This window comes from Bolinopsis microptera, chromosome 12 (assembly GCF_026151205.1).
Source record: "Bolinopsis microptera isolate Bmic1 chromosome 12, MBARI_Bmic_1.0, whole genome shotgun sequence".
Taxonomy (NCBI): domain Eukaryota; kingdom Metazoa; phylum Ctenophora; class Tentaculata; order Lobata; family Bolinopsidae; genus Bolinopsis; species Bolinopsis microptera.
This window is the reverse complement of record NC_087083.1, coordinates 4,643,106-4,655,500: the sequence shown is the minus strand read 5'-3', so window position 1 is coordinate 4,655,500 and position 12,395 is coordinate 4,643,106. Positions and strand designations below refer to the sequence as shown.

General features: G+C 38.7%; 1 protein-coding gene and 1 non-coding gene across 2 annotated transcripts in view; both read left to right on the top strand.

Moving 5' to 3' along the window:
- Nucleotides 1–12,395, top strand: part of LOC134824155 (tectonin beta-propeller repeat-containing protein 2-like) — a 35,979-nt gene that overhangs the window by 17,953 nt on the left and 5,631 nt on the right. The window contains exons 17-20 of the mRNA XM_063835895.1: nt 540–762; nt 1,333–1,492; nt 2,479–2,679; nt 3,628–3,722. Coding sequence (XP_063691965.1) covers nt 540–762; nt 1,333–1,492; nt 2,479–2,679; nt 3,628–3,722 — 679 coding nt within the window. The remainder of the gene's footprint in view (nt 1–539; nt 763–1,332; nt 1,493–2,478; nt 2,680–3,627; nt 3,723–12,395) is intronic.
- On the top strand, nt 2,023–2,183 carry LOC134824644 (U1 spliceosomal RNA). The gene has a single exon (XR_010161451.1). It is a non-coding gene; the product is annotated as a U1 spliceosomal RNA (small nuclear RNA).

Below are 12,395 nucleotides of genomic sequence, written 5' to 3'. Positions count from 1 at the left end.
TAGGATAGTGTGTTTTTAACTGATGATAGTTGGCTTGAACTAAGAGGTAGGATAGTGTGTTTTTAACTGATGATAGTTGGCTTGAACTAAGAGGTAGGATAGTGTGTTTTTAACTGATGATAGTTGGCTTGAACTAAGGGGTAGGATAGTGTGTTTTTAACTGATGATAGTTGGCTTGAACTCAGAGGTAGGATAGTGTGTTTTTAACTGATGATAGTTGGCTTGAACTAAGGGGTAGGATAGTGTGTTTTTAACTGATGATAGTTGGCTTGAACTAAGAGGTAGGATAGTGTGTTTTTAACTGATGATAGTTGGCTTGAACTCAGAGGTAGGATAGTGTGTTTTTAACTGATGATAGTTGGCTTCAACTTAGAGGTAGGATAAAAAACATTAAAAACGATGAAAAAGGCAATGAGGCCAAAATTAGTCATTTAAATGGCATATATTATAATGAAAATAAGAGTTTATTAATATAATTCAATAAATTGATAATCTAATCTAATCAATTATTTGATTAATTACATGATAAAACCCCACAGGTCCGACCATGTCGCGTATGTACGTGACTATATCCTGCCTGGCAGTTTCCAACGTGTCAGTATGGTGTACCGATAACTGGGGGAACGTGTACTACTCCCCCAACACTAGGGGCAACCCCCTCTCCTGGGACCGCGTCTCTGGAGCCAAACTAGTGTCGCTGAGTGTGTCGGATTCGGGGAATGTGGTGTGGGGTGTTACTACTAACAAGCGGGCTGTTGTTAGGTGAGTGTGGGGTGTTACTACTAACAAGCGGGCTGTTGTTAGGTGAGTGTGGGGTGTTACTACTAACAAGCGGGATCTTGTTAAGTTGTTAGGTGAGTGTGGGGTGTTACTACTAACAAGCGGGCTGTTGTTAGGTGAGTGTGGGGTGTTACTACTAACAAGCGGGATCTTGTTAGGTGAGTGTGGGGTGTTACTGCTAACAAGCGGGCTGTTGTTAGGTGAGTGTGGGGTGTTACTACTAACAAGTGGGCTGTTGTTAGGTGAGTGTGGGGACTGGGGTGTTACTACTAACAAGCGGGCTGTTGTTAGGTTAGCAGATATAAGATGAGGGAGCAGCTCATTTATTGGATTGAAATCTATTGATTGTAATTGACGAGACAACATATGTCATGAAATACGACATATATTTACTTATGTCTAAAGAAAACCAATCACTCTGTGTATAAAAACATTCCTTGAATTGGGTACAGATCATCTCTCCTACTGGTCTGATAACAGAGATACAACATGTCACATGTCACATGTAACATGTAACAATACTGTCATGACAATGTAACATCATCTCCTCAGGTTTGGAATAGAATACGGCCAGCCCCAAGGAACCGATTGGAGCGAAATGATGTTAGAAGCGCTGACTGTAGCTGTGGATGAGACAAGTGTTTGGTTGCTGGTGGCTAAGGGGAAACAACGTCTCTTTTACCGGTCGGGGGTGTCTTTTGAGGATCCTCAGGTTCGTTTTATTGGGGTGACTTGTTTGGATACAGAACATGTTTCATTTTAATAAGTCCCATGTATCATGTAAGTATGTATATTGTATAATGTGTAATATGTAAGTATGTATATATTGTATGTGGGTAATAATAATATGTAAGTATGTACAATATTGTATATATGGGAATGATACGATTTTACCTATTGATACCTATTACATTGTAATACTTTCCCCAGAAAGTGTCTTTAGAGGATCCACAGATTTGTCTCATTGGAATGAACATATATTTTACATAAAAACCAGGTCCAAGATTTTCAAGATCAAATATAAATTTCCTCAATTTGTGAATAATTTGATGATGTTTATGTCAAAAACATTAAATTTGGTTTGACGCGTCTTCTAGTGATATTTTAAATCAGCTCTTATTTTGTGGGTGGAGGTTGTAGGTCATCAAACTAAGATAAAATATGACCATTTAAATATCATATTTCAAACACAAGGAAACATTTTGTATTGAAAATATATCCTCATTTTGAACATTTACAAGCATACTTACCTGATGTCGAGGTTAAAACCGATCTTTTAGGGTTTTCCTCCGGGCGGAGTCTTTCCATTGCACAACGGTTAGATGAAATCTGCAGTTAGGACAAATCGTCCTACTCTGGGCATATAATTTGTGGTAGCGGGTGCTGCGGAAACGCGGCACCCTTCAATTTCAATGAATACGAAGGATAATTAGGTATCGAATTATATTGAAACTCTCAATACAAGGAGAAAACGACCGACTTTATTCAACCAACACTAATATATAACCTCTATTAATATTTACTACCCTCTACTAATCATACAACCCAGTGTATCAATAAAACCCAGGAAACCATTAACGGGTGATACTCGTAAAATATTTGTTCCAAATGTTAGCTTTCAAGACCGTCGACGAGTCCAACTCCAACGCGTCTTGTTTATAAACCTACAAAAGAAACCATAACTTGGTCTCCTCCCAGGGTGAGAAGTGGGTTCCAGTATCCACTCAGAACCTCAACATCACCTCCCTCTCCGTAAACAGCAGTGTGGTCTGGGGTGTGCTGGACTCGGGTAAACTGGTGATAAGACACGGCATCACTCCTGCTCAGCCCCTGGGCAATTCCTGGCACGTGCTCAGTGTTAACAACGTTAAGAGGTGCCACGTGGGGAGGAGCTGGGAGGTGAGGAATTTTATGTGGACTTTTTTAATGACATGTTTGTTGTAAAACTTGATGGATATTAGATAGGGAGTGCTGGAATTTACAGTTAATAATATCATATGCAGGAAAATTGTATTTTTCAGTTCCCTTGATATTAAGGGGTGATCAATTCTTGCCAATTTGTTAAATGAAAAACACATAACAGTTTTAATGACCATAGATTGGTTGAATGATCATAATGTGAACTATATTTTTGAAAATTTAGGATGCTAGAACAACTTGTGCGACTCCTGAGCAATTTCAGTCTAAGAAAGTTAATATTTTAAACCGATAATTGTGCATATTGGTGATTTTCCATTTTTCATAATTTCGGGAGTCTGACTTTGGATCGTGTCATATGCTATCCACAGCTAACCCACGAATTGGTCGCTGGACAGAAATTCAGTAAAAACTGTAAAATTTCTATACAGCACACTTTATGTAATATAATGAGTCGCGTTTGGCATTTTCGTTGTTTTTAGAAATTGTAAGCAAAAATTGAATTTTACTCATGTCTTATACACATCAGTACACTACGCGTGTCACGTGCAAATTGGCCTTATTGCTTAATAAATCTGTATCAAGCTGTGCTCAACTTGTTGGTTAAAATAATTTTTAATGCATTAAGCTGCGCATTGCATAATACCCTTAATAGAAAAACAATTATTTATAACAAAACTACAATTTATTTCTACGGCAAAATAAAACAATATCAATATAGCGATCATGCAGTAGCTGCTGCTCAACAATAATCATATTATGATAAATTAATCAACAGAGGGTTGAGGTGGTTCTAAGTGCAGGAGGTCACTACTTATCGTTGGATTTGAGCAATCTGTGCTTAAATCATAACTTTGTCACATAATGATATTTTTATAATCTTATATAATTTCGATTTTCGAGTAATTATTCAATAAAAATATTATCCAGGTGGGTTGGGTAGTGGACAGTGCTGGAATAGTCCACTTTCAGTGCGGAGTGGTTCCCTCTAAACCTCGTGGTAGTAACCTCTGGTGGCAAGTCAGGTATGTGGTATTTTGATTTTTATACCACAGCATTCTTGATTTCTTCTCCTCGTTAATTTGCATCACCCAGGTTCGCGACCGCGCCTCAAAGGTCACGGTTTACGTTATTAAGGTCGTAAAGACACGAGACCGAGACATTTAAAGTCAACATTTTAAGCTTACTGCAATAAACGAAATGTCGAACCAACGATGTACCAAACCAAATAGTTTGCGGCTTTTTTTGCTTCGTCAAGAATAAAATTCTAAACGTTATAACGAGATTATTCCTGGATAGGGTTCCTAGTCCTACTAGTCGGATCCCAACCGTTCTAAAAGGCTATCTCGTTAGCTTTTCGTGTTAAAAGCGATTTCTCGACGGTTATCACCTCTCTAGATGATTCTCAAAACATTTGGACTTTATTGCATTTTTGAAATAAATGCAATAAGGGCGTTTTCGGCCACACCCTTTTTCAGGGTTTCGCGGTCACTCGAATTTTTGTATTTCAGTCCAGGAAGGTCTTAAAGACTATTCCGATACACCAAAATGTGTCTAATAGCCACATTTATATACAACTTATGAAGCAACATATACCTTAAAATGCTTCGTTTCGGAAATATGGCCGAAAAACGGTTTTTGGCTTGACGCAGTTCAAATTTCCGTATTTTTGGCATTTCCGCCTAGGAAGGTCGTAGAGACTATTCTGATACACTAAAATGTACATAATGGCCACATTTATATACAACTTATGAAGCAACATAAAAGGCTTATTTTTTGGAAATGTGGCTAAAAACGGATTTTTGCTGAGCGATAATATTCACAAATGGGCTATTGGACTGTTAACTAGAACGGTCTTAAAGACTCATGAGCAACATAGCCATTAAGAGAGATGTAGATCATTCTCTAATTTTTGTAGGTGTTTCTGAACAGAAAGTGACTCATCTTACATCTTGTGACAAATGCTATGTTGCTCATGAGTCTTTAAGACCGTTCTAGTTAACAGTCCAATAGCCCATTTGTGAATATTATTGCTCAGCAAAAATCCGTTTTTCAGCCACATTTCCGAAAATAAGCCTTTTATGTTGCTTCATAAGTTGTATATAAATGTGGCCATTATGTACATTTTAGTGTATCAGAATAGTCTCTACGACCTTCCTAGGCGGAAATGCCAAAAATACGGAAATTTGAACTGCGTCAAGCCAAAAACCGTTTTTCGGCCATATTTCCGAAACGAAGTATTTTAAGGTATATGTTGCTTCATAAGTTGTATATAAATGTGGCTATTAGACACATTTTGGTGTATCGGAATAGTCTTTAAGACCTTCCTGGACTGAAATACAAAAATTCGAGTGACCGCAAAACCCTGAAAAAGGGTGTGGCCTTTATTGCAAAAATGCAATAAAGTCCAAATGTTTTGAGAATCATCTAGAGAGGTGATAACCGTTGAGAAATCGCTTTTAACACGAAAAGCTAACGAGATTCCGTTTCGTCTCAGACTATACTGAATGGTATGTTATAATTTGAAATAGTCTGATCTGGCTTTAAATGGCCCGGTAATCATAATTTTAAATTACGTAGATAATCATAATTTTAAATTACGTAGATAAAGTTTAATTGACAACCACAACTATGTTTCATTTCAAATTAATTCTGATGTGAAATGAGGGGGTTTTTCTTTCGTGGAGCAATTTAAATACGGCTTCCGAAAATATTCACGTCTTCATATGGTAGGATGATGAGAATATTTTCGGAAGCTGTAACTGCTCCATGAAACAAAAACATGATGTCATAAAAACTAATTACAACACTATAACAAATCTATTACATTTATTGAGAATTATGTAATGTAACGTGATGGAAATATTTTAAACAGGTCATATCCAAGGAATACAAGGAATACAAGGAATACAAGGAATACAAGGAATACAAATTTAAAATCTTGAGCTACAATAGTAACTGTTAAGATAATAACAATATCATAAGATTTGAATTTATTATATTAATATAACTTAACTAAAGTGAAAAATAAAGATTTGACATAAAATATTTTGTTTTCAGTCGCCTTGGTAATGCTGTAATGCTTGAGCCAGGTCACTTTGCAGTTTGCACTCGTCGTTGCGCGAAAAGAAACAAAAGCGGGTACAGTGATTTTCAGTGTTCACTGTTCATGTACTGGCCAGAGAGTCAACAAATTTCTTGCGGTTGTTAAAACACGTAGTGGCAAACCTAGCAACGACTCTCGTGAGGTGGACTTGACTTTCGTTCGTGATAAGTTCAATGATTTCACTGTTGTTGCTGATGAATTTGAGGACGTTTGCTCCAGGGATGACATTGTGAACAGAATAAGATGTCGCAGACGGTTTGATTGGATTTGATATGAGTGACTGGATCTTGTCTAGGACTTTTCGCCTCGATGCAGCGTTAAGATCACAATGGTTAAGGAAGTGGTCTTCATTCTCAATAATACCAGAACCTAAGACTATATTGCACCAGGAGCATATTCGCTCGTCACGTGGAGTTTGATTATATCGGCCAAGTTCAATTTCGAGTCGATGTGCACTGATCCGCAGTCTTGTGATATTAGCACGGTCTGCATATTTAATGACACTATCTAGGTAATACTCTTTGTTAAATTTGGATTTTAGGTCACGATAGAATTCTAATTTCCGAGAAGTGTTGATACAAGACCCCCAATATTCTCTAAAGTTACATTTCAAAGTTTTAGTAATGACGTGTGGTGTGAATATTTTACTCCCGATGGGTTGTGTTGATTGAGGAGGAATTCGTTTCTTGAAACCGTTGTGAATAAGAAAGTCCTCTTTTGGTGGTTTTGCGATACTCGGGTTTCTTTCGAAAAGTAACTTGGAGTGATTGTTTTTGAGTGTGCGGTAGGCTGTGACATGATCGGTAGAGAAACATGGGTCTAGCGCGAGGAGAGGCTCCAAACCCCTGTACCAGTCCAATTTCATGTTCATCTGTTCTTTGAAAGCTAAGGAGACAAGGGAGTTATCTTTGAGATTTTTCAAACGTTGGCTATATTTGAGAGTGAGGTTAATACATTCATAGATTAATGGGTAGCGGCCTGACTCACCCCAGACGCCTGCGTTGCTGGCTTTACGATTTACCCCCAGTGACCATTTAAGAAAGTGAAGGTGAACTTTTTCGCTGTTCAGAAGGCTAATTTTCTTGAGGATACTAGTTTGAAATTTTGTTTTTGTGTCGGCATCCATATTGAGATCGACTTGTTTTGTTATGTGTTTTATGATAGCCATGTTAGGTGTGTAAATAGGCGCTCCGTAAAGAACGATAGGTTTAATAAGACCATCAAAGAGTGTTGTTATAGAGCGGAATGATAATTTGGATTTGTTTACTGAGCTTTTCATGGCATGAAGTGCACGCATGGCTTTCTTTTTGAGCTCAGTTCGGGCATTTGTGAATGTGCCGGATTTGTGTATTTCGATTCCTAGATAGCAGTATGACTCGACTTCTTCTAACAAGTGATCACCAATTTTGAGGGGAACCGGCTGATAAGTATCAAAACGGGCATTAAATTTCATGAGTTTAGTTTTATCTGCATTAATTTCGACGCCCCATTCCAAGCAGAAATTGTTCAAAGCATCGAGTTGCTTTTGGAGGGTTTTGGGGTCCAGTGCCAAGAGTATCAGATCATCTGCCCATAGTAAGTGACTGATAAGTTGGTTCATTAGTTTCGGACAGTTATCATATTCTAGTCGAGGGGAAAGATCTCTGATGTATATCTTAAATAGATCAGGGGAAAGTGGATGACCCTGTTCAGTTCCTTTATTGATATCAAATTTTTCGCTGACAAATCCAGATAGTTTTATCTGGCCAGTGGAATTTTTATACATATGTTTAAGAACATTAAATGTTTTGCCAGTGATACCTAGTTTAGCTAATTTTAAGAAAAGAGCTTCACGGCAAACAGAGTCGAAGGCCTTCCGGAAGTCCACAAAAACAGCATAGACGGGAACCTTGAGCTTTTTGTATTTAGACGTAATGGTGTTGAGTGTGAGTATGTGGTCATATGTTTGAGCTCCTTTAGCGAAGCCAAGTTGATTTATGGGGTCCGGGTTGTACTCATTTTTGAACTTGATTATCCTGTTTAACATGATGGTCGAAAATAGTTTTCCGATTGTACTACTCACAGCAACTGCTCTGTAATTGTCTGGATTATCTTTGTCGCCTTTTTTGTGTAGGGGTGTAATAATGCTGTTGTTCCATGGGTAAGTTCCAGTGTCCAAACAGCGGTTAAAGACTTTGCAAAGGAGTTGTGTGTTTGTTGTGGACAAGGTCTTCAGTATTTCATTACATATCATATCCTCCGAGGAACTTTTGCCGTTTTTGAGTGAAGAGATCGCAGTAGATATTTCGTCCACAGAGATCTGGCCATTGAGTATTGATTGTGCAGGGGATGGTTGGAAATTATTGTTAATAGCCTCTGCATTTTGAAGCATTTCTTCCTTATTCTCTACAGTTATGGTGCTATGTGCATTGGCATAAAGTTTACCAAAGAATTTTTGAAAGTTGTCCATGTCATGGCAATCAAATTTGTCAACTCTTCCTTTAAATTTTTTCAGTTTTTTGAATTGTTTCCAGTTAAGAATTTTACCAGATTCAATATCTGTATTCAATTTGTCAAGATATTTGTTTTTTGTACGGTCAATTAAACTTTTGTACGTATTTTTTACTTGGTAAAAATTTTTTCGAAGATAATCGCTATTGGGGAAATCAGAAACAATTTGAGCTGCACGAGTACAAGATATTTTAGCTTCTCTGGTGGCTTGTGTGAACCAGGGTTGTTTATTTATTGATCCCTTTTTGGTTATTTTGGGATGTTTGGTCTTTTGGAGACATTTGTCTGCTATTTTGTTCAAGTGTACTGTGATATCTTCGTTTAATTTGTATGTACCTAGGAGATCTTCGGGATAATCTGTTTCTAAGAGGCTTTTGGAACATTCTTCCACAAGTGGGTCCACCATTGTATCCCGTAAGCTTGAAAGGCTATCAGGAGTTATTTTGTAACGAAGTGGGGCTCGAGCGTAAGTTTCATGGAGTGCCTTTGTGTTTACAAGAGTGTTGGAAGGAGAGAAGTTGAGTGCCAGGAGTAGTGGTTTATGATCAGAAAAGCAAGTGAACGGCTGGATTGTCATATGACTTAGATACTTACTGCAGTTTGGTGATATAATAAAGTAGTCAACAACGCTGGCACCGCTGGTCTGAATACAAGTGAAGTCACCATATGAGTCTCCTAAAGTTCTCCCATTGAGAATATGGAGTTCATTATTGACAAGCATTTCTAGAAAGGGTCTTTTGTAATTGTTCGACTTTTTGTCCTTTGAGTTCCTGGTTGGAAGTTCTTGTGGGGTGTAGTCTTCTGGCAGGGGAATGAAGCTCTCGTAGCCACATTTGTCCTCTTTGATAAAGTCAATGTCATGGCCGATACGCGAGTTGAAGTCACCACAAGTAATGACATCACCTTTACTTAAAAGAACATTGAGAAATTGGTCCAGTTCACGGATGGTGTCAAAGCCCGAAATATTTGAGTTTTTAGAGGAAGTGTTAGCTGGCTTAATGTATGAGTTAACAATGAATATATCATTATCTACGCCAAAGTAATTTTTGTCAAGTTTACAGGCAACAACATCTTCAATTGTGGATTTTTCAAGTTTAACGCCTTTGGATATTTCGTTTTGGACCATTATGCATACGCCACCATGTTTTTTGTCCCGGCGGGTTTTATTGAAGGACCTGTAACCCGAGTGTTTGACAGGTTGTCTTATTTCTTGAAGGCAGACAATAGGAAACTTGTCAAAGACGGCACAAAATTGAGGGTCATCAAACTTAGAGCCAAAAGTTGTATTTGTTGATTGGATGTTCCAGCTTATAATTTTGGATTGTAAATTCATAGTATTTTTTCAAGAGGTTGGGTTGGTGGTCATGATTTGAAGACTAAAATTTAGACTGGAAGCTCAAACTCCCTGAAGATCTTGTCGAGGGTGTCTCTCATGGTGTTGGTGATTGCATGCATTCCTCTTTCTGATAGATGGAGATTATCGCGGAAGTACATCAAGTTCTGCTTAGAAGTGGACTGAGTGTTAATGAAGAACTTATCATTTCTCTGAAGGAAAATCCTTTTTGTTTTAGGGTCCTCGTCTTGCTGCTGATTGACCAATAAGGACAGGGATCTCCTCAAGGAAAAGACGTGTCGGTTCTGGTAGGTGTTTCCGTTCAGTAGGGGGCAAGAGATGACCAGTCTGGTGGTGGGAGATACTAGTTCTAGCATTTCATTAAAGATCTTGAAGTTGTCGATGATTTTGGTAATGTCCTCTCCTTTGTGTATATCATTGATGCCGAGATGTACATATATTAGTTGAGGCTTCTCTGTTGGTATTTTGCTCCCCATCATGTATTCACCGGTCAGTGATTCACTACATGTAAAGTCAATTCTTTTGAAATTCAACCTATATTTCCTAAATTCCAAGCATGACTCATCAATGTGTCTCATAATTGAATCGGTAACAAGCCAAACGTTGATGGGTTGCCCACTTTCGACCAAGACTTTCAGGGAGGGCTTTATTGGATCGGGGAAACCAAATTTGGGCGAAGGCGAGGCTAGGTTCGGTTGGTCTCCTAACGCTGCTATTTCTTTTATCAAAGGGTCAGTTTGAATTGCGACCTCGCACATTTGGTGTGTTACATACGCGTGGATGTCTTTAATGTGCTCCCTTGTTTCATCGCAGAAGACACTATTGTAGTAGCTCCCCATGTCTTCCACCGATTTCTTCATGATATCTACTCCATTTTGACTAAGGTCGTTCAGAATCTTCCTCATTGACTGAAGGTCATCTTTTGTGCCGTTTATGTTCTCCACAAGGTCATCAATTTTACCATTGCACTCCTTTATCGTTTGTGTAAAAACATTTGTCTTGCTCAGATTGTCGATTCTGTTGTTGCAATCACTCACTGCACTTTTCAAATCACTTATCGCATCCAAAACATCGGTGTTGCTGGTTGGGTGAGGCGAGATTTCTTTTTGAGTTTGTTGTTTGGTCGCTTCCTGGAGAGTTGCTACATTCGCCTTGACAGATACGATGGAATCCACAACATGCTTTAGAGAGTTCTCCACACATTTTTGAGCATTACGCACTGATGCAATGTCATCTTTCATTTCCACGTCTTCGATCCTCGGGGAGTCACATCGTGAGACCCAGGATGTATAACATGAAGAATTCGTTGTAACTTTGTATTTTTAAGCATTAGTATATTGTATGACATAATCCTCTACTCTCCTTAAACTCTACTCTGAACTCTCCGACTTTCCCAATTAAAGTGGTCCGACAATTCCGAATATTATAGTATTTAGATTATATGAAAAAAGGACTGCTGGCCACCGTCATATTTAAGGAGATGTTTACCAGCAACGCTTTATCCCATTTAAAAATCGTTTTGAACTGTTCTTCGACCGCTTTATTTAAATTGGTATTTATATGTTCAAATTACCCCATCAAAATCTCGTTTATTCAAAGGTCACAAATCTCGTTTTCTTCCCGACTTTGAAAATGTGGCTAAAAACGGATTTTTGCTGAGCGATAATATTCACAAATGGGCTATTGGACTGTTAACTAGAACGGTCTTAAAGACTCATGAGCAACATAGCATTTGTCACAAGATGTAAGATGAGTCACTTTCTGTTCAGAAACACCTACAAAAATTAGAGAATGATCTACTTTATTGGGCATCTCTCTTAATGGCTATGTTGCTCATGAGTCTTTAAGACCGTTCTAGTTAACAGTCCAATAGCCCATTTGTGAATATTATTGCTCAGCAAAAATCCGTTTTTCAGCCACATTTCCGAAAATAAGCCTTTCATGTTGCTTCATAAGTTGTATATAAATGTGGCCATTATGTACATTTTAGTGTATCAGAATAGTCTCTACGACCTTCCTAGGCGGAAATGCCAAAAATACGGAAATTTGAACTGCGTCAAGCCAAAAACCGTTTTTTCGGCCATATTTCCGAAACGAAGTATTTTAAGGTATATGTTGCTTCATAAGTTGTATATAGGGGGGGTGTCACGTCCGTCTATGTCCGCTTGTCTCATAGAATCCAAAAAGGACAGGACATAGGCGGACATAGGCGGACATAAGCGGACACAGGCGGACATAGGCGGACATAGACGGACATAGGCGGACATTGGCGGACATAGACGGACATATACGGACATTAGCGGACATTAATGGACACCTAAATTGCTAAATAAAATGTTCAATTTTTGCTGTTATAGGGGGGATCATGTTTTTTGTCCGTTCGGTACCCTATATTTTCAAAACGGACAAAAAATAGAGCGGACAAAAACGGACAAAAATGGAAAAAAACGGACAAAAATGGATATAACATTTAGATGCTTCCTCCTCCTATTCTTCCTCCTCCTCCTCCTGGGTCTTCCTTATCTTCCTCAGTCCTCTTCCTCCTCCCCTCCTCAGTCCTCCTACTCCTCCTCCTCGTCCTCAGTCCTCCTCATCAGTCCTCCCCAGTCCTCCTCCTCCCCAGTCCTCCTCCTCTTCCTGAGTCCTCCTCCTGAGTCCTCCTCCTGGGTCCTCCTCCTCCTCTTCATCCTCCTCCTCTTCCTCCTCAGTCCTCAGTCCTCCTCAGTCCTCCTCCTCATCCTTCTCCTC